This window comes from Chinchilla lanigera, unplaced genomic scaffold, assembly GCF_000276665.1.
Source record: "Chinchilla lanigera isolate Chin_1 unplaced genomic scaffold, ChiLan1.0 scaffold00021, whole genome shotgun sequence".
Classification (NCBI taxonomy): domain Eukaryota; kingdom Metazoa; phylum Chordata; class Mammalia; order Rodentia; family Chinchillidae; genus Chinchilla; species Chinchilla lanigera.
The window spans coordinates 18799336-18820835 of record NW_004955422.1 but is presented as its reverse complement, the minus strand read 5'-3'; the positions used below and the strand labels follow the sequence as shown (position 1 = coordinate 18820835).

At 53.1% G+C, this 21500-nt stretch overlaps 2 protein-coding genes across 5 annotated transcripts; one reads left to right on the top strand and one right to left on the bottom strand.

The window, feature by feature from the left end:
- Window positions 1-957: 957 nt before the first annotated feature.
- Zdhhc24 (zinc finger, DHHC-type containing 24) lies at window positions 958-7511 on the bottom strand. 4 transcript variants are annotated; one of them, XM_005384393.2, is made up of 3 exons: window positions 7168-7511; window positions 5168-5445; window positions 958-1536 (listed from the first exon to the last, which is right to left on the bottom strand). In XM_005384393.2, exons 1-3 carry the CDS (start codon window positions 7446-7448, stop codon window positions 1241-1243), a joined length of 855 nt encoding a protein of 284 aa, XP_005384450.1. In that variant the 5' UTR covers window positions 7449-7511; the 3' UTR covers window positions 958-1240. The 4 variants fall into 4 exon arrangements, with proteins under 4 accessions (XP_005384450.1, XP_005384451.1, XP_013369513.1 ...); XM_005384394.2 differs by having other exon boundaries at window positions 7342-7511; XM_013514059.1 differs by lacking the exon at window positions 7168-7511 and adding an exon at window positions 5552-6136.
- Window positions 7512-8377: 866 nt separating this feature from the next.
- Window positions 8378-21464, top strand: Actn3 (actinin, alpha 3). Its single transcript, XM_005384391.2, has 21 exons — window positions 8378-8521; window positions 11800-11914; window positions 12076-12195; window positions 12699-12785; window positions 12874-12961; window positions 13413-13491; window positions 13576-13657; window positions 14394-14479; window positions 14832-14924; window positions 15420-15650; window positions 15775-15922; window positions 17026-17176; window positions 17767-17875; window positions 17955-18095; window positions 18751-18933; window positions 19386-19520; window positions 19615-19794; window positions 20197-20343; window positions 20432-20497; window positions 20929-21087; window positions 21166-21464. The coding sequence occupies exons 1-21, from the start codon at window positions 8378-8380 to the stop codon at window positions 21322-21324; spliced, it is 2703 nt and encodes a 900-aa protein (XP_005384448.1). The 3' UTR covers window positions 21325-21464.
- The last annotated feature ends 36 nt before the right edge of the window (window positions 21465-21500 follow it).

Here is a 21500-nt window from a genome sequence, read left to right as displayed (position 1 = left end):
TCTTGTAAATTTATATCTATTTTATTTCTTTAGTATCATTTTAGAGGCTCTCAGAGCAGAGATAAACTCATGCATTGAAGCCTGCTGTTTCCTATTCTTACATAAAAAGGTGGAACACACAGCTCCAAAAGCCACAGAGGGGCACAGCCATGGTCTTGGCAGCCCCAGCTGGCTACTTTGGCCTGATTATTTTTTTTCCTTTTTGAGACAGGGTTTCACTATGCAGTTCAGGCTGGCCTTGAACTCACTTTATAGCCCAGGCAAACCTTGAACTCACAAGTGATCCTCCTGTCTCAGCCTTCCGAGTGCTGGGATTACAGGCATGTGCCACCGTGCCCCATCTTTGCCCTGATTTTTTTCTTGCTCCCTTTCCTTACCAGCTATGCATGGTCAGGGAAGAGCACAAAGACCTGTGTTCAAATCCAGCCTCCTCCATGTACTACCCCATAACCTTAGCACATCAACTCCTCCAGCTTTACATTTTTCACTCACCAAATAAGGATAATTGCTGCCCAGCATACCTGGGTAGCTAAGAGAGGTTCCAAACTTAGAAGCTCTCAGAATGTTGCAGAAATGTTTCCAATCATAGAGACTGGGACTGTAAAGCACATCTGAATTTTCACTACCTGTATCCTACTCCCCTGCCAGGGCCAGAGAAGACACAGCCCTGGCCCCTCAGACACCCTATGGCTTCCAGGCCTAATAAAAGAACAAGAACAGGAGACAGGGCAACAAAAGGAGGACTAGAAACCCAGTAAAGATGCTGGGCATGGTGGTGCATGCCTGTAATCCTAGCACTCAGGAGGCTGAGGCAGGAGGATCGCTGTGAGATCAAGGCCAGCCTAGACTACATAGTGAGTTCAAGGCCAGCCTGGACTACATGATGAGACCTTGTCTAAAAAAGAAAAAGGAAAAAAAGAAAGAAAAGAAAAGAAATCCAGTGAAGGACAGAGGAAGGCCAAGGACCCAATGGTCACTTTATTAGCCTGGCAGAGAGGGGCAGCTGAGCAAGCCCTTGCCAGATTCCTCCATAATCTCTGCCAAGAGAGGCACAGGTACAAGACCTGAGCCCAACCTGGAAGCTGGGTAGGGGCTGCAGTGCCCTACTCCAGGCATTAAGAAACAACCTGACCTCCCTTCTGTGCCTGGAGGTGAGGCTGGAAACATGTTAACAGCCCCCCAAACACACACACCTCTTCCTGCTCCTGTCTGTCCTGTTTAGTTTTGGCTCCTCCTGGAGTCAGGACGCCATGAGTCCCACATCAGCTGTGGTCTGGAAAGTGATCCCATCCCCAGGCAGAGGGGAAGCCAGGAAGGGCCAGAGCCAGATGAGGGCCCAGCGGGGCCCCAGGGCTGCCTGTAGGTTGTGGCGGGCACCCAGGTCATAGGAGTGCTGGCCCCGAGCCCACTCCCACATGGTCTGGCCCCGCAGCAGCAGCGTCCCATGGAACAGCAGCCCAGCCCCGCAGAGCAGCGCACCTGCCACACACGTATCCATCACGAAGGCCAGGGCAAACTGGGCCAGGGACACTCGACCTTCAGGGAGAGAGCAGAGAGGGTCAGGGGGAGGCAGCTGGGCCCAGCCCTCCCAAAGCCCAGTCTTCCCTCCAGGGCCCACCCCTACCCTCCAGAGCTCACTGCCCAGTTTGCAAACACTAAGTTGTTACTCACTGGCCAACCCATGCTAGATTATGGAAACACACTGCTGAGCAGGACAGACAGCCCTGCCTGTGATATGACTTCCATTCACGTATCACAAAACTGGTGCATAAGTTCCGGACACTATAAATACTGAGGTGAGACAGCATCTCTGCCCTTAGGAAGCTGTCAGACATAAAGCAGATAGTTTGCTATTTCTTTACAACTATGCCTGTGTCACAACAGAAAAGTACACATCTTATACCATCTTTGTCACAGCAGGCAATGAATATCTGCTGAATAATGAACTACAAGATTCCCTGAAACACTGTACTAAGTGAGAGAAGCCAGACACAAAAGCTCACGTGTTATGTGGTGTCCTTTATATAAGATGTGCTGAATCTGCTAGTGCATAGAACTCGAAAACCCATTAGTGGCTACCAGAGCCAGAGAGATTAGGGAGGAATAGAAGGAGTCTGCTTAATGGATTCAGGATTTCTTTTTGGGGTGAAACTGTTCTAAAATTGGATAGTGAAAATTGCTCTACTACATTGTAAATATACTAAAAGCCACTAAATTGTACACTTTTTTTGAGACAAGGTCTCACTGTAGCCCAGCTTGGCCTTGAACTCACTGTGATCCTCCTGCCTCAGCCTCCTGAACGCTGGGATTACAGGATTAAGCCACCATGCCTGGCTTGAATTGTACACTTTATTTGTTTATTTATTTTTTGGGTACTGGGAATCGAACTCAGGACCTTGAGCTTGCCAGGCAGGAACTTGTGCCACTGAGCTACATCTCCAGCCCAAATTGTACACTTTAAAATTGCTACAATGATGAATTTTACCTCAATAAAGAAAAGCCCCATGATAGGAGGGTTGCCATACAAACATACTGAGAGGGCAGAGGAGGGAGACTTGGTCTATTTTAACAAGTGGAGAGAGAACATTCTGTTTGCAGATGGGACAGAGAGGGCACAGGTGAGAGAGGGAGTCCACAGTCTGAGATGCAGTCTCAGGCTGGACACATGGATCTGTGAGTGGTGGGGACCTGGGGGCTCTGAAACTCCCCGGGGTGGCTGGATCTGCCAGAGCACATGCAGCAAGAGGAGAACCAGGCTACCCTCAGACATCAGATCATGGGGAAAGCAAACCCCACGTGGTGATGGGTGACTCCAGCTAATTGGGAGGCTGAGTTGGGAGGATCACTTGAGCTCACGAGTTCAAGACCCGCAAAACCCCACTTCAAAAATAAATAAAAAGAGGAACTAAGATATATCATGTACAGGTACAAGTTCCCTATGATGAAGGTGATCCTTATGTATATCTAAACTGTACCAATAAACTTAATGAAAAAAAAATAAATAGGAAACCAGAAAGGAAGGTGGAAACACCATGAAAGTCAGAAGTATCAGTGAAACCCAGGATGCAAAAGTCAAGCATGCAACAACTGGCAGTTTTTTAGTCTAAAGCGTCTCTTCCAGTAAAAGGGAACTGGAAGGTCCTGAAGATTTGGTGAAAACAGCCTGGACCCGTGGTGGTCTCAGAGGAGGGGTGGGGCAGAAGCCGGGCACAGCAGTGGAAGGAAGAAGGGAAAATCAGCCATGAGCCCTGCACAAGTCCTTCTGGAAGCAGCAGACGGGACAGGAGAAGAACAAGGCAGGGGGAAAATGCAGGGTGTGGAGTCTGCACAAAGTCGGAAACCCCAAAGGAAGCCAGCAGGGGGGCCAGGATGCAGGGGAGCAGTAGACACCACAGAGGGAGGTGTCCGAGCGGGGAGGAAGGTGACAGCCCTAACCACTAGGGACAGTCAGCCAAGCACAGGATGACCGTGGAAGTAGCATCTGTTCTCTCCATGCTGGACCTTGGGGGACAGGAGAGTAGGGAAGGTTTAGAGGAGCAAACTTTAGAGAACAAAGGCTGGAGCCGGGCGTGGTGGTGCACGCCTGCAATCCCAGCACTTGGGAGGCTGAGGCAGGAGGATCGTTGCGAGTTCGAGACCAGCCTGAATTGCATAGTGAGACCCTGGCTCAAACAGACCAAAAAAAAAAAAAAAGACAACAAAGTCTGGCCAGCTGCAGCTGAAGGCCTGTTGAGGTCAGTGGCCATGAACATGGCAGGGGACCATGTCAGAGGCAAACACAGAAGGCCCTGGAAGGTAGAGCAGAAGGAGTACAAGCAAGGAAGCTTGAGGTTGGCAGAATGGTGGGAAATAGAGGGCTCTAAATTGAACATAGACAGTAAAGACGGGGCAGAGGAGGTAAACAGAAAGGTGACAGCCAGGAGCCTGCAGGGCCCAGCAGCTCCTGGGACAGGTGTCACAGAGTGGAAGAGTGAGAGGTGGAGAGGAGGAGAAGGGGAGGAGGAACTAAGAGCCAGGAAGAGGGCTGACTAATGGGCTGGCTTTGGAGGTGATGTTTCAGGCTGTGACAAGGATGGGCATGTGAACATGAGTGGGAGAAGGAAGTCGAATGGAGAAGGTCAAGAAACAGTCATACGGGTGCAGATGAGACCGTTCACACAGGCTTTCAGATGCTCGTGATTTCTCAGGGCACAAGACTGAAAGATCAGGAGGTGGAGCCTGAGACTTTGGTGCCTGGGAGCACTGACTGGAGGCTGTGATGACAGCAAAGAGGAGGGCTGAGCGCTGAGCCTCAGGGCACCCCAGGGGCATCACGGAGGGTGAAGGAGGGCTGCTCAGGGAGTCACTGTGGACAGAGGACTCTGACAAACCCCGTGGGCCTCCAGAGTCTGCCCCTGGCATGGGGGGAGGCAGACGCGGCGGGGAGCAGAGCTGGACTCGGGCAGGATGAGGAGACACAGTGACATCTCAGAGTTGGGGAGGTAGCTAACAGGACAAGTTTATAAAGGATGGTGAGAAGGTCAGGAGGAAGGCAAGAGAGAAAGCCCACACATCCTCGAAGGGAGAGAAGAGACAGTAAAAAGTCTTTGGAAATATGATCAGGGGTAGTGTCAGAGGAGAGTATACACGTCATTCAGAACACCGCATCTTAGCCTCCCATCTCGTCTTCCGCTCCCAATGACTGGGCACTTCCCTGCCCGGACCTTCCTCTGGCTCCCTGCTGCCCCGTCAAGTCGGACTCATGTGCTCACACCAGCGTTCAAGGCCATCCACCGTCCAGTGCTGACCTACTGTCCTCGCCTTCATCTCACAATTCCCACCAACTTGCTTTTGCTCCTTTTGGGCCTCTGTTCATGCAGCTGCCCGCACTCAGAGTGCCCCTAACAGTGTTTTTCCACACCCCACCACCCCCATGGACCCCTACTGCTCTTTCCTCCTCTGCCAACAAATCCTGGAATCCTTCCTTCCTCTCCCGGACAAGACCTGACCCTGCCTGGGGGCACTGTATTGATGTACAGTGCTGCACACCCACCAGGCTGCCCTTAGCCCTACAGACGGCAGTAGGACTGGTCCCCAGCGCAGTTCCAGGAGAACCAGCCAGAAACTCCACCTCCCATCAGAAGGGGCTTTACTCCTTGCACCACTGCAGGCCTCCCAGGGACCCTACCTGTAAGCAGCATGAGCCAGGGCAGCAGGAGGAGGGCAGCAGTGTGGAGAGGCGCATGGGTCCGCAGCAGGGCTGACAGGGCAGGGCCCAGCAGCACAGAGACGTGGAGGAGGACACCGGAGGCATGGAGCAGCAGGCACAGGAAGTGCCGGTAGTTGTGGAAGCCCACGCAGCGGCCCAAGAGGCGGCAGTGATGGTCCCGACGCAGGATGCAGACACGGCAGGCAGTGCAATGCCCGCTGCGTGGTGGCACCTGGCTCTGGCACTGGTAGCAGAAACTGCAGCAAAGGAGCCACAGGGTCAAGGCCAGCAGCTCTGAGTGCCCCCGATCCCACCCAGTGTAAGCCCCCGCACCCATCCTGGGGAAGCAAAACAGCCACCTGCCCTGGCCAAGCCTCAGGTTCCTTGCAGAAAAAGCAGGCTAAGATTTTCCATGCTCTCTGGGGCAAGGGCTGCAGGGCTGGGGTGGTTTCCAGCTCTGACCTTCCTAGGCCTAAGGCCTTTTTCCAACCACTAACCCTCAATCCTCTCACTTCTTCCACAGGGCCCCAAGTCCCCATGAACTGTCCCTGCCATTATTACAGTAGCTTCTTGACTGTCTCCTCCAAGCATAATCTCATCCCAGAAGCCAGACTGAGCCTTCTAAAGCTTATTTGATCCCCGCCCCCTTTGCTCAAAACCCTCCAATGGCTGTCCATTTCCTTCCCAGTGAAAAACAAAGCCTTCAAAGTGGTAGAGGTCCTTATGGCTCTAATGTCTCTTGCTCTCTCTCGCTCTACCCCTATCACTCTTGCTGTTCTGGGAATATACTAGCCACACAACTCCCTCAGGGCCTTTGCATACATACTATGGTCCCTCTGCCTGGAACACACTACCCTTAAATGCCCACAAGGCTAAGTCATCTTCAAGTTTTTGTCAATGAGGTCCCCCTTGACTACTTATTTATTTATTTAGGGGTGCGGTGAGATATGTAGTAGTCCAGGCTAGCTTTAAACTCAAGGCAATCCTCCTGCCTCAGCCTCCTAAGTGCTGGGCCTGCACCACCACACCCAGCGCTTATTTTTATTTTTTTGTCTTTTTGAGACGGGGTCTCGCTATGCAGTTCAGGCTGGCCTTGAGCTCACTTTGTAGCCCAGGCTGGTCTTGAACTTGCAGCAATCCTCCTGCCACAGCCTTCTGAGTGCTGGGATTACAGGTGTGCACCACCATGCCCGGTTTATTTTTATTTTTAATTGCAATGTTCACACTAGGATTTCTGAATGTAATGCAGAATTATTAAATCAATGGGATTAACAGATCCATCACCTCAGACAGTTATTTCTGGTGGTGAGGGCTGACTACCTATTTAAAACAGAAACCTGAATTCCCTTTAGCTTGCTTTATTTATGCACTGGGAATTGAACCCAGAGAGCAATGAGCTACATCTCCAGCATCCCCCCTCCCCCACCTCTTTTGTACTGGGGGTGAACCCAGGGCCTTGGTACTGAGCTACATCCACAGTCCTTTTTTATTTTTGAGACAGGATCTTACAAAGTCGCTAAATTGCCTAGGTTCTTGCTATTCCCCTCCTGCAGCCTCCCAAGGTGCCAGGATTACAGAGTGCACCACTACATCTAGCTTCTAGTCCTTTTTAATTGTATGTTGAGTCAGGGTCTCATTAAATTGACCAGATGGCCTCGCTCTAATTTTTGTTCCCACACCACTGACGCTGTCTGACATTTTATATAATTTGCGTACTTATCACACCTATAGTTTAGCCTGCCCCCCCACAGCTACTCCAAGTGGTGGAGAATGTTTTATTGTACCCACAGCCCCCGAAATAGTATCCTGCATATAGGAGGTGCTTAATAAATATTTGAGTGAAAAAAATAATACTCATTTTTGCTCTTCCATCCCAAGTCTTCTGGATCTAACAACCCAGGTTGTAACACCTCTGGTCCGGTGCCCCGCCCCCACCCCCCGATTCCCGCTTCTGCCCGAGAACCCCGCGCCTCACTCACGCCCAGCCCTGGCCCAAGCTGCGGCTGGCCAGCATCACGCCCCGGATGCTGGGGTCCGAGCGCAGGAACAGCCCCACGTTGCCTAGCAGGTTAAGCAGCTGGAAGGCGGCCAACGCGAGCTGCAAGGCCCGGGCTAGGGGTCCCAGCGGGGGTGGCCCGGGACCCAGCACCAACACATAAGCCAGCTCCAGGACCACCGCGGCAGCCCACAGCGTCGTGAGCACGAGAGGCAGCCGCGCAGATGCCGGGTCTGGGCTCCCTGAAGCCCACGGTTGCCCCATGGTCCGGACGCACCCGCTCTGAGAGCTTTAGGACCCCGCCGCTTCCGCACTGGGGCAGTGATATCGGTAAACCGACGTCTTCAACGACCAATAGGGACTCCGAAGGGGTGCGCGGAGCGCTAGACTCAAAGGGGGAGGTCGTGGATGCCGAGAGCTGATTGGTCAATTGAACGAGCCAGGAGGTACTCAAAATCCGATTGGCATCCGAGTCCGGGTGCCACAGCTAAATCTTGCCCCGCCCATCGCGCACACTCCGCCCGCTCCAGCGAAAGCCAGGCTCGCGGGTGGCGGTGGCTGTCTCTCCAGCAGGATTGGGTTGCACCCTCTGTGGCTTCGGGGTTTCCCGGCTCAGCACATTCTGCCCCATCTCCCCGCAGGCGCCCGGATATTAATAGCCCTGCGTAGGACTATCCAGCTGGCTCAGAACCCCTCCCTATGCTCGGGTGTCTCCCTTCATCACCCTAGAAAACATTAAAGCAGCTCGGGGCCTCCTGTGTTTCTGACTGTGAAATGAGGATGGGGCTCCGTTTCCATCCGCGAGGCCGGAAGAGGCTCAGGAGAAGGCCTCGAGGGCAGCTTTTAGGGCGGTCTGCAACCACTGTCAAGTGTTGTCATCTCGGTTTTACAGATGAGGAAACAGAGAGGGCCTGTGGCTTCCCTAAGGTCACACAGCACCAAAGCCATGGAGCTGGAACCGAATCCCAGATCTCTACCATGAGATCCACCCCAGCGTCCCACAGTTCGCAACCCCTGGCTCCAGTGCAATCTGTAGTCTGGCCCCGACCCGAGAGCCTTAACCCCTGTCCGGCCCCACCTCCTCCCCCATATTTAGTGCGAATTCGATCCGGGGCTGGGCCGGCCACTACTTAACCGGCCCCGGGGTATCCCAGAGCGCGCGGAGCGAAGCGGACCCCAGGAGCCAGAGCGAGATGATGATGGTTATGCAGCCCGAGGGTCTGGGGACCGGGGAGGGACCCTTCGCGGGCGGCGGGGGCGGCGAGTACATGGAACAGGAGGAGGACTGGGACCGCGACCTGCTGCTAGACCCGGCCTGGGAGAAACAGCAGCGGAAAGTGAGTGCTCGCCCATTTCCCCAGGGCAAAACTGAGGCCTGGGAGGCCAGCCCTTGTCCTGAGCATCTCCAGCAGTGCAGAGGCACAGCTCGACTTTAACCTAGTCTGCCACTGCCCAGCCCACGCTCTGCCCACCAGCCCGCTGCTGTCCCCTAGGGCTGGAGAAGCTGGCTGGGAGCCCTCATGAGGGTCCAGGGTGTCAAGAACTAGCCTAGGATCCCCCCATCTTAGGTTTACTCCTCTGGGCCCACTTCTGGTGGCAAAAACAGATTGGGCAAAGCCCAGGAGATATAGATAGGGGAGATGGGGTTTAGGAAGAATAATCTCTCTCTCCATGCCCACCCAGCTCTCTAGTTAAATATTCTAAGAGCCCACTTGAAGGAGGCACTCTGGACCCTGGGGGACTTGGGAGTGTGGGGAAAGGGGTACCTCAAACCCCACTCCACCCTCTTCTCTGTATTTTTACCAGGGTGAGTCCACTCTATTTCGTTTGACAGCTGAGGAAACTGAGGCTCAGAAAGTTCAGAGATGGGCCCCAAATGATATAACGCCAGGAAACAGGAGCCTTCAATCTGGGTCCCTTGTCCCACTCCCAGTCTTTCCCAAGATACCCCTCCTGCTTCAGGGGCCCTGAGTCTGCTGAAAAGGCCACAAGGTCTGGGAGGAGGGGAGCCCTGGGTCCCCTTACGCGGTAACCTGATGCTTCAGCCAGATGGGCACTTTGTGCTGAGACAGCGCCTTGGGGGAGCCTGACAGGGGCCTGTGGGCAGCTGCTGCCCTGCCCAGCCTTGTAGGGCACTCGGGCCCTCCTTCCTCCCTGAACTATTTTCATTCCCAGACTTTCCCTAGTGGAGAGGGCAGGACACCTGGGTTCCCTAAAGAGAAAATGATCCCAGCTTGAATGAGAAAAATTTGAGGAGTGGCAGACGAGTAGGGAGGGCACCATGAGGTCATCAGGCACTGCTGAGTGTTTGGCAACAGAGCAAGGCACCTGGAAAGGGTAGGAGGACACTGGGGTGCTGTGTGGAATTTGCAGGATCTGAAAATCCCAGAATCTAGAATCAGAGCACTTCTGCTGGGTTGTGACAGGAGTTGATCCCAGGGGTTGGGAGGCTGAGCTGACTCTCCTGGGGTGTCCTGGGTGATACACCCCCCCCCCTGCCGGGGTGCCCCTGCACCTGTCTCCCAGCATGGCTGTGGTCCCTGGATTTGGTAATCTCCGGTGATGTCACCCCTGCTCCTGGCTCCAGCTGTCATTTGCTTTGCAACCACTCCTATTCCCACCCCCGCCACTCAGGCTTCTCCCATGTGTAGGTCCACATGCCCCTCACGGGACACATGCCAGTCTATATCTTTTCTTTGTCATCTAAAATATCAGGGGCATCCATTTATCCCAGCTTACAGCTACCCACTTCATCCATTCACATCCCCTGTCCTTGGACATTTGGGTCATTTCTTTCATATCCAACATTATTTATCACCAGGTTGTAATAAATATCTTTGTGTCGCTTTAATCATCCCTTTAACCCTGTCCCATCTCTGCTCCTGCACATTCTTTCTTAGCTGTAACTCCTTTATCCAACTGTTTCCACAGACCTGGCACAATCCCCCTTCCTCACACCTGATGCCTGCTTCCTCTTTATACAAACGCATTTGTGGACCGGGCATGGTGGTGCATGCCTGTAATATCAGCACTCAGGAGGCTGAGCTAGGGGGATCGCCATGAGTTCAAGGCCAGCCTACACTACATAGTGAGACCCTGTCTCAAAAAAAAATTTTTTTTTGTTAAATAAATATTTTTTAGGGGCTGGGGATTTAGCTCAGCGGCACAGCACCTGCCTGGCAAGCGCGAGGTTGTGAGTTTGATTCCCAGTACTGGAAAACAAAACAAAACATAACAAAAAAACAGCCAAAATATTTTTTTAGAAGTTCTAGTGCTGTTGGTGCCAGGATTCAGCAAGAGACAAAATAAAGCCCCTGCATGCCTCTTACCTCGCCCCTGCCCCTGGCCCCAACACCCTTTCCTGCCCTTGCCCGCGTTACCTCTGCCTCACTTGTCCCTCCACAACTAGGAGCTCTCTGGATCACAGTTCCGCCCACCTCCCTCCTGCCTGAAGCTTTGCTGACTCCCTGTAGCTCTCAGGATCAAGTTCAAACTCCCCAGCTTAACATCGAAGATTGTGCATGACCTGGCCCCTGCCGCCCCTCCGGTCCGCCTCTCACCACTGATCCCTAACACCCCCAGCTTCATTCCAGCAATGCCCAGAAAGTTAAGTCCCACAAACAGAGCAACTTTTTTCAAGTGGCCACCCCTGCCTGAAATGCCCTTGCCTGCCCTTCCTGCCTGGGTAGCTCCTGCTCTTCCTTTTCAACTCTAATCAAGTGTGAGCCCCTCCCTGAGAAGTCTCCTCTCTCCCCCAGTTTTTGAAAGATTCCTCCACTTTTCTCTCCTAGCACTTCTCAGGCCAGCATGGTTCTTTGATTGGGTGTGAGCTCCTTTAAGGCAGGGAGCACATCTCACACACTGCACCCAGACCTGCCTGTGCCCCTGCCCTGCCCTATTCCCTATTGAGACCCACAGCATCCACTTCCCAGGATTAGAAAGAACTGCAGAGACAAATGCCCTCTCTGGTGCTTGGGTCCCCATCAGGTAGTACTAAGTATACAGTTACACACCTCCAGTGGCAGGAGGCTCACTCCAGCAGCCAGGTCAGGCTGGGCTGAGAGCTTGGTGAACCACTCAGAGCCTGTACAGTCCTTGTATACTCTAGGTCTCCCTGGAAGCCAGTCTATAGCCTTCAGGGTGCATGTGCCACCATGTAGAATTTCTCAGAGTTTATATCCCTGCCCTAACCCCTGCACCTTAAGGGACCTCACACTTTGGGGGCATGTTAAAATGTTTAAGTCTCCTTCTAGTCCTTAAGATCAGCCAAGCCAGGTATGGTGATGGTGGTGCATACCTGTAATCCCAGCACTCTGGAGGACTGTCTTGAGTTCAAGGTCAGCCTGGGGTACATAGTGGGCTCAGGGCCAGCCTGAACTACATAGCAGAATTTATCTTAAAAAACAAATCCACCAAGGCTAGAAAGCTGGCTATAGAACTAGCATAAATCCAATTTTCTCCCTTTCACGACAACTGAAGTTCAGAGAAAGAGACTGGCCCAGGATCCACGGCAAGTCAGCAACTGAGATGAGACATGCATTCAGGGCATGGGCTCTGAGGTGTACCCTGCCTAAGCAGCCAGCCATAGGATCTCAGCACTTTCCTCTGTCCGCAGACCTTCACTGCCTGGTGCAACTCACACCTGCGGAAGGCAGGCACCCAAATTGAGAACATTGAGGAGGACTTCCGAAATGGCCTCAAGCTCATGCTTCTCCTGGAGGTCATTTCAGGTGAGGGTGCACATCCATGCTTAGTACCCCAGGACCCAGGGGAATGGGGGAGCTGGGACAGCAGGAGCACTGGAGGGAACTCGGCAGGATGGTGGGTGCCTGGGGACAATGTCTTCAGCTGCTTCTCATAATCTTCAACCCCTGATTTTTCTTATCCTCAGGAGAGAGGCTGCCCAGGCCAGACAAAGGCAAGATGCGCTTCCACAAAATCGCCAATGTCAACAAGGCCCTGGACTTCATTGCCAGCAAGGGGGTGAAGCTGGTGTCCATTGGTGCTGAAGGTGAGGAGGGGCAAGAGAGGGCCTGGGAGAAGCAGGGAGCTCTTCTGGTATCAATAAGTCACCTCTGTGAACCTCCGTTTCCTCATCTTGACATGGCCATAATTGTCCCTGACTCATGGAAAAGACCAAAAGAAATAAATGCACCCAAAGTGTGTGCCAGCACAGCACCTGGCACCTATGAGGTGGTCAATAAATGGTTTAAAAATAACAGTAGAACCAGACAAGGCAGCACATGCTTGTAATCCCAGTAGTTGGGAGGCTGAGGCAGGAGAGTGTAGAGTTCAAGTCCAGCCTTGACTACATAGTGATACTCTGTCTCAATAAACAAACAAATAAATAACTATAATGCTTACTGAGCACCTGCTAGGTGCTCAGTTACTAGGGGCCAGCCCTGGGGTGGTGGACAAAGGCCAGAGAGGTAATCAGAGGAACTGTGACCTAAGGCCTGGGCACACAGGCCTCAAGTACCAACCAGAGGCTGTTTTCTCTCTTCCACCCTGCAGAGATTGTTGATGGCAACCTGAAGATGACCCTGGGCATGATCTGGACCATCATCCTCCGCTTCGCCATCCAGGACATCTCTGTGGAGGGTGAGTGCTGAGGGAGAAGCCTAGGGAAGGGGGAGGGATGGCTCAGGCCCCTTCCCAACTAATGCTTCTGTTCCTGTGCCCCCTCCAGAAACTTCTGCCAAGGAAGGCCTGCTGCTGTGGTGCCAGCGAAAGACTGCGCCGTACCGGAATGTTAATGTGCAGAACTTTCACACCAGGTCTGTAAGCTCATCAGGACTGGGGAACAGGCAGGAGCTTGCCTGGCCAGGGAGGGCACTGAGTAGGCCCTTTGTCCTGAGCCCCAGGCCAGGAAGGGATTGCTGCGTCTAAAAATAAGAGGCCTCAGTAAATGTTGAATCCGGGAAGGTTACCAAGAAATCCTGCAGCAGGGAGCATATGTAATATTCCTGAAAAGGTGTTCCATTCGGAGACAGTGTGTTGGCCAAACGCAGCTAGAAATGAATCAATCTAAGCACAGGGTACACAAAGGGATCTGGGGAGATCGGAGGAGATGGGCTAAGTCTGGCAACAAGGGACTCTTGAAGCGTGCAGAAGTGTGTACTTTACTCCCTTCATCAGATGAGTCCAGCCTGCTGGGGTGCTCCTGGGCCGAGGGTGGGGCGTGGCCTCAGCTTGAGCCCAGGCCTGACACCCTCTGTCTCTCTCTAGCTGGAAGGATGGCCTGGCCCTCTGTGCTCTCATCCACCGCCACCGGCCTGACCTCATCGACTATGCCAAACTGCGCAAGGTGGGCCTCTGCCCCACCCCAGCCCCAGTTCCTCAACCTCTGCTCTCAACTGACCTTTCACCTCTCCGTGTCACACCCATCTAGGATGACCCCATCGGCAATCTGAACACTGCCTTTGAGGTGGCAGAGAAATACCTGGACATCCCTAAGATGCTGGATGCAGAAGGTGAGATTGAGCCTCATGCAGGCCAGGACCCTTCTTCCTCATGGGTGTGTGTGGTCCAGGTGCCACACCTTACACCCTGCTCTTCCTTCCTCATGCGGTGCTCTGGCCCTCGTCCTGCTCCTTGGCTACAATCCTTCCTTTCATTGCCCCTTTCTCTAGGAGTTCTCCGTAGTGCCTCCCTGCTCTATCCTGCATCTCCCTATAGAATGTCCCTACCCCCTTGTCTCATATCCCAGTTCTCTGGGATACCAGGGATAATGTTGGTCCCTCAAAACTAGTAGCCCCTCTGGGGCACATCCTGCCTCTGACTGTGACTGAGCAAGGCATTTAATGAAGCGGCAAACTTGCTGAGGATCTGCTGTGCATGGTGTTCTGGCTGTGTGGGCACCAATGGAGGAAACTGGTTCTGGGCGTGGAGCTCATAGATGTAGAGAAAAGACAGTTGGAGTCAGGGCACCAGGCAGTGTAATGGGTCCCTCATGAGGTCCCCAGTGTCTGCTCAGTCACCCACGGCTTCATGCTTTGCTCAGCTCATGGAGGGGGAAGTTGCCTGGCCCCAGGGTGACCAGAGAGGGCTTCAGGGAAAAGAAAGATGCTGGACTTGGAGGAGCTGGTAGCTGGTGATTAGATGTCTCCATCGCTGTCATCCTGAGGGGCTTCTCTGTCTGGGAGGCAAGGAGCTGAGCTCATTCTCTTCCCTGGCTTTGGTCAACATACACCTTGCTGCCTCCTGCAGACATTGTGAACACCCCCAAGCCAGATGAAAAAGCCATCATGACCTATGTTTCCTGCTTCTACCATGCTTTTGCTGGGGCTGAGCAGGTAAGGAGGGCCTTGATGCTGAACCCCTTGTGGTTGAGGGGGTTGAAGAGGTTCATGTCTACTTCAGGCCAGGCACAAGAGCCAAATCTTGACAGCAGCCCAACATTTGGAGGTGCCTATCTGTAGGTTTAAGGATGTCACTCTCTTAATTGCAAGCATTGTCCTCCGGGAGCTCAGGCACAGAGGCCTCCGGCCTAAAAGCTCCCTCCCCAGTATAAGAGATCTCCTCCCTTCATCCCCACTCCTTGATTTGCACCAGACCAGGCTTTCAAGGCTTTACAGAGGAAAGCTGGGTCAGGGGTGTCTGAGGCACCTTGTCTTAATGCCAACCCTCCCACCTGTACCACCACAGGCGGAGACAGCTGCCAACAGGATCTGCAAGGTGCTAGCTGTGAACCAGGAAAATGAGAAGCTGATGGAGGAGTATGAGAAGCTGGCCAGTGAGGTGGGGCCGGGGCTGGAGAGCCCTTTTCAGCTTTCTCCTCATGTTGGCCCTGCTGGCCTTCCCAACCCTGCTAACCCCCAACATGGGCCTGCAGAGCTTCTTTCTTTGCAGTGTGACCTGGGCTTCCCCACAGCCTCCTCCTGCTCCATCCTATGCCCTTCTGCCTACCTGAGTTCCTGGGTGTTCCCTGATCCACTTATCATTCAGTCACTTATTCATTTGTTGGTCCATTCCTTTGTATTTAGGTAGCCATTTGGCCCTTTGTCCTATGCCAACCTGTACTGGCCCCTTAGCATTTAAAAAACAAAACAAACAGCAACAACAAAAAAACACTATCCTTTCCTCGACCAAAGGGGACCTATTACTGCATTCTGTCCTCTGTAGTTGTAAAAGTTACCCCATGTACTTGAAGCCCAGCCTTCTGGTGTGGGTGGAAAAAAGTAGGTGAGGTGGGCAGTTAGCACTCTCTGCTTTGCCCCTGCCTGGCCTTGGCAGCTGCTGGAGTGGATCCGCCGCACTGTCCCATGGCTGGAGAACCGGGTGGGTGAGCCCAGCATGAGTGCCATGCAGCGCAAGCTGGAAGACTTTCGGGACTACCGGCGCCTGCACAAGCCGCCTCGTGTCCAGGAGAAGTGCCAGCTGGAAATCAACTTCAACACACTACAAACCAAGCTGAGGCTGAGCCACCGGCCTGCATTCATGCCCTCCGAGGGCAAGCTGGTCTCGGTGAGCCAGGCCAGGCCTGGGGGTGCCCCAGCTCTGCCCACATACTCTGAGTGACCTTAGACTCTGCATCCCCATCTGCACAATGGGTGAACCATGATGGAGGCCACGTCTGCCTGCCCCACAGGACATTGCCAACGCATGGCGAGGGTTGGAGCAAGTGGAAAAGGGCTATGAAGACTGGCTGCTCTCAGAGATCCGGCGCCTACAGAGACTCCAGCACCTGGCTGAGAAGTTCCAGCAGAAGGCCTCCCTGCATGAAGCCTGGACCCGGGGTAGGTGCACCTCATGGGGTTGGACTTTCTCCTGGAGTGGAGTCCTAGCAAAATGTCAGGACAGAGGCAGGTCCTCTACAGGGAAGCTGGAGACCAGATTTCTAGTCCTACTCTAACTTGCTACAAGTGGCCGCTTGGCCCATGGCCCCACTTTGGACCACAGTTTCTTTATCTGTAAACTCAGGCCTCTAACCCTCCCTCCAGACACTGGTCCTCTGTCTTCTCTGATTAATTTGTCATGTAGCATTGTATTTGTATATATATCAAGTGTCCAAAGATGAGTCCATTCTTAACCCCAACATCACTTATGTCACACTGATGGGAAATATTGCACGAATCAAATATATCATTCTGTGAAATTGCTACATTGTATAACAATAACTCTAGGTTTAATTGAAGACATCTATTATTAGGCTGAGGAGGTTCATGTGTACTAATTTACTGAATTACCTTTAAGAAAAAGTGTTGGAAGAAACTTTATTATTTTACCTTTCACATTATAAAGTCTAGAATTTATTTTTAAAAAGTCACTCTGTATAAAGTCACTCATTCAATATTTTGTCAGAGATTTTAATCGTACAAATAAGTCCTAAAATAAGCCCCAAAATAATGAACGAACAATGAAAATGGCTTGTGGACACAATAAAACACAATAGTTTGGACTAAGAATTCCTTAAATTTACAGCTACTTATATAGTGCTGGAGAGACCTCCGAACCTTTACAGTTCAGGTACCTCCTCTGTAAAATACAGAAGCACTCAATAAAGCGGCCCTACTGCTGTTATGATTATGCACGACGTCATCTGCAAAATTAAGATAATTATCACTCAGTACTTTTACATTCACTATTCATCCATCCAATGAATTTTCTGTTCGTCAAGGGCTATCAAGGGCCAATCACTGTGCCAGGCTCTGGAGTAACAGTGGAGAACGAAAGAAACTGGGCTCACAGAACCTTTGAGAGATAGCGTCCAAATAATTCCAAAACGGAACCACGGGCAGCCTTATGCTGCGGATCAGGGGCTTCCCTTATGCTGATATCTCACCCCTACTCCTGCTGTGTCCGCTACTGAGTGACTGGAACCGGACCTCTCTCTGAGCAGGGAAAGAGGAGATGCTAAACCAGCGCGACTACGAGTCGGCTTCGCTACAGGAGGTGCGGGCGTTGCTGAGGCGCCACGAAGCGTTTGAGAGCGACCTTGCGGCGCATCAGGACCGGGTGGAGCACATCGCTGCACTAGCCCAGGAGCTCAAGTAGGCGTGATGGACCCGCCCTATAGACCACGCCTGCCTGGCCCCGCCCCTTGACGCTGAGCCCCGCCCTGCTCCCAGGCTTTCCACTCCGTACCCTCATCTAGACACCAGATTGTCCCGGGTTTCCTAACTAGCAGTGGTACCCACGCCCTCGCATCGTTCGCTCCTCCCATTCCGGAACCCCAGCTCCACCTCCTTACCCGCTCTGCAGCCCACGTTCTGCCCCACCTGTGCGGCATCTGTCCCAGGGCATGTCCCCCAACCTGGCCACTCCTTTTACCTGGGGCCCAACGTACTACCCTAAACTTCCTCCTCAATCTGGGATTCCCCACCACCTCCTGAAAACCCACCCCTTCTCGCATATTCCCGCCTCCAACACCTCAGGTGCCCCCTCCAGCCAAGCACCTCCAAGGACTGGAGCTGAGAACACCGGGATGCCTACCTGGGGTTCCCCTGCAGAAACTCTGCTCTTCTCTCACTTGCCCTGGGTTGCCTATGCCTTCACCACCACCATGGGCACTGGTTCGAGCCCCAGGAGGGCAGCCGAGACCAGGGCCTGGCCCCACACTCAGGCCTTTTCTCATCCCTAGTGAGCTGGACTACCATGAGGCAGCCTCAGTGAACAGCCGCTGCCAGGCCATCTGTGACCAATGGGACAACTTGGGCACGCTGACCCAGAAGAGGCGGGATGCACTAGAGGTGGAGTCTGGGTTCAGGTAGCTGGGGGCCAGAGAGTGAGGCTGGGGAGGTGCTGACCTGATATCCTTTTGGCCCCTAGCGGATGGAGAAACTCCTGGAAACCATTGATCAGCTACAGCTAGAGTTTGCGCGACGGGCAGCACCCTTTAACAATTGGCTGGATGGAGCAGTGGAGGACCTACAGGATGTGTGGCTGGTGCACTCAGTGGAGGAGACCCAGGTGGGTACGGGGATTCTGGAGACAGTCCTGGGGACACTGGGTCAGATGACAGGAAAGGTGGCCCCAAAACCTGGTACAGTGGCTACTGCCTATAATCCCAGCACCCTTGGGAGGCTGAGGCAGAAGGATCACAAGTTCAAGCCCAACTTGGGCAATTTATTTTTATTTTTAAATTTTGGTACCAGGAATCGAACTCAGGACCTTGCATTGGCCAGGCAGGCACTCTGCCACTAAGCTACATCCCTGGCTGCTCCAACTTGGGCAGTTTAGAGTCTCTGTCTTAAAAAAACAAAAACAAAAAATCAGGAGGGTGTGGCAGCAGGATCACTGTGAGTTTAAGGCCAGCCAGGACTACATAGTGAATTGAAGGCCTCAACTATATAGTGAGACTTTGTCTCAAAAATAAATAAATAAATAAACATATTAATTAAAAATAACAAAGGGCTCGGGATGTAGCTCAGTGCAAAGGTCATGGGTTCAATTCCCAGTAGAGAGGGAAAAAATTTGGCCCCAAATCCTGTCAGTCACTCTTTTAGGCTCCTATGAAAAAACCCATTTCTGGAGTGCTGGGCTGGGAGGCAGAACCAGGCTTGATAGGCATTGCCATTCTTCCTGTTCTGTGTGGGTGCTGATCCTTCCTGCTTGTCACCCCCAGAGCCTGCTGACAGCGCATGACCAGTTCAAGGCAACACTGCCTGAGGCTGACCGAGAGCGAGGTGCCATCCTGGGCATCCAGGGCGAGATCCAGAAGATCTGCCAAACATATGGGTTGCGGCCCCCATCCACCAACCCCTACATCACCCTTAGCCCACAGGACATCAACACCAAGTGGGACACGGTCAGTGCCTCCAGCAGCCCTGCCCTGTCCCCTGATCCCCTCATGTATATTCTTAAAACACGCTGAAACCTCAGGTGTCCCAAGACAGGGGGAATAGAGTCTACCTCCAGATCTGAGATCTGCCACTGCCTCCACATCACATTTGATAAACCACCTTGCCTGTCATGGCCTCATATGCATAATGGAGAATTTCCCATCAGGACTGATGTGTGGAATTAAATTTTATGTGGTTACCTTTCATAAAACCACCTATGCTAGTTATAAATGATGCCACAGACACATTTTGCACATAAAGAAACTAAGCCTAAGTGATATGCCTCAGAGCTTGCTCACAAGGGCCAGTTCAGTTCACAGCAACAGGCGCTGAGGTTTGAGAGGCTAGGGCCCATCTCTCCTCAAAGTGATCTTCTGGTCCCCAGAACTGGCTCTGACCTAGCCATACTTCTTCTCAGGTCCGAAAGTTGGTTCCCAGCCGTGACCAGACACTGCAGGAGGAGCTGTCACGGCAACAGGTGAACGAGAGACTCCGGCGACAGTTTGCTGCCCAGGCCAATGCTGTGGGACCTTGGATCCAGGCAAAAGTGGAGGTGAGGGCTTGGAAGAGTGGGACCAACCTAGGGTTGGGGCCAGGGCAGGGCCCAGGGAGCTGGGGGCCCTCATTCTGCCCGGGTATCCCTGCAGGAGGTTGGGCGGCTGGCAGCAGGACTGGCCGGTTCTCTGGAGGAGCAGATGGCAGGACTGCGGCAGCAGGAGCAGAACATTATCAATTACAAGAGCAACATCGACCGGCTGGAGGGTGACCACCAGCTGTTGCAGGAGAGCCTGGTCTTTGACAACAAGCACACAGTCTACAGCATGGAGGTGGGCCCTAGCCCCTCGGGAGAGTGGAAGGCTGCACAGCCTAGAAAAGGCTGGTGTGATCCCAGCTGGATGGAATATGTCTGTTCTAGAAGGACCCAAGTTTAGCCTGGCAGCATATCCCATGGGGATGCTGAGACCCAGCAATGGACAGTGACCAGTTCAGAGTCACAAAGCAGATTAAAGCCAGCCAGGACTGGCCAGAGCTGGCTGATCAATACTGAATACGTACTAAATCATCAAACTTTAATGCATGAAGGGTTACTAGAGGAGTCACTCAGTGATGGGGGCAGAGGTGCAGTGAGGGTAAAGATTTGCCTGGGGTCACACAAAGGGTTGAGAGTGGTGCTAGAATAGTGGCCAGGCACCAGCCGCCCACCAACTGGCCCATCTCCCACTCTCTAGCACATCCGTGTGGGCTGGGAGCAGCTGCTCACCTCCATCGCCCGCACCATCAATGAAGTGGAGAACCAGGTACTGACCCGAGATGCCAAGGGCCTGAGCCAGGAGCAGCTCAATGAGTTCCGAGCATCTTTCAACCACTTTGACCGGGTCAGCAAGGGGCCCAGCCAGCGGGGTAAGCGACTAGGGGGCTAGTGGGGTTTAGGGACCATGCCTGACATCCATCCACTCCCTGCAGAAGCGGAACGGGATGATGGAGCCTGATGACTTCCGAGCCTGCCTCATCTCCATGGGCTACGACCTGGTGAGTACCCCTAAGCCCTTTCCCCGGAGTGCCACTGGTGCCTTCTCCTTTCACATGTGTCATCGTCATCATAATTACACCCCATGGGGACTGGCAAAGGCTCAAAGGTAAATTAACTTGGACTTTGTTCTGGGTGACCCCAAGGTCTGAGCCTGCAGTACTACCTTAGAGAAACAGCACTACAGAGGGTTATGGCCTCAGGAAAAAATCAAGACCAATGAGCAAAAAGCAGGGTTGGCATGGCCACAAAGCAAGTTTTGCCCTAGCACAAAAGACTTCCTAAAGCCAGGCTGATTGAGGTCTTTGGAGGAAGGGTGCATCCTGTCCCTGGGTTTGTGAGCCCAAGGCTGGGCAGTCCCCAAGAGAGGACTTCGGGAGCCCTCCTGGATTTAGCATCCATGGGCATGGCTCCTGGTGCTTTATATCTACAGGGAGAAGTAGAGTTTGCTCGCATTATGACCATGGTGGACCCCAATGCCACTGGGGTGGTGACCTTCCAGGCCTTCATTGATTTCATGACCAGAGAGACAGCTGAGACAGACACAGCTGAGCAAGTCATGGCCTCCTTCAAGATCCTGGCAGGAGACAAGGTAAGCCCTGGGCAGTGGGGGGACTGGTGGCCTGTGGCACAGCATGAAACAGTGGACCTCAACATCTCCTGTCCCCAGAACTACATCACCCCTGAGGAGCTGAGGCGGGAGCTCCCGGCTGAGCAGGCTGAATACTGCATCCGCCGGATGGCACTATACAAGGGATCTGGGGCTCCAGCTGGAGCCCTGGACTACGTGGCCTTCTCCAGTGCCCTCTATGGGGAGAGTGACCTCTGACCTCTACCCATGAGATCTTGATGGAAGACGAGACAAGGCGCTCCCACTGGCTGATTCTGTCCATCCTCTGGAGCAAGGGCCTCAGGGAGTGGCCCCCAGCCAAGTGTTCTAAATAAAGATCCTCCTTCAGCCTCTTCTCATCTTGTGGTAGTTCCTAGAGTAGAGTCTGGACCCTC

Excerpts from the sequence above, each read along its gene's own strand:
- Zdhhc24 (XM_005384393.2), bottom strand. The coding sequence starts at position 7,448 with ATGGGGCAACCGTGGGCTTCAGGGAGCCCAGACCCGGCATCTGCGCGG. Across the intron at positions 5,446-7,167 it reads AGCTTGGGCCAGGGCTGGGC|TTTCTGCTACCAGTGCCAGA; the intron begins GTGAGTGAGGCG and ends CCTTTGCTGCAG. Across the intron at positions 1,537-5,167 it reads CTGGCTCATGCTGCTTACAG|GTCGAGTGTCCCTGGCCCAG; the intron begins GTAGGGTCCCTG and ends CTCTCCCTGAAG.
- Actn3 (XM_005384391.2), top strand. The coding sequence starts at position 8,378 with ATGATGATGGTTATGCAGCCCGAGGGTCTGGGGACCGGGGAGGGACCC. Across the intron at positions 12,196-12,698 it reads GGTGTCCATTGGTGCTGAAG|AGATTGTTGATGGCAACCTG; the intron begins GTGAGGAGGGGC and ends TCCACCCTGCAG. Across the intron at positions 17,876-17,954 it reads AGAGGCGGGATGCACTAGAG|CGGATGGAGAAACTCCTGGA; the intron begins GTGGAGTCTGGG and ends TTTGGCCCCTAG.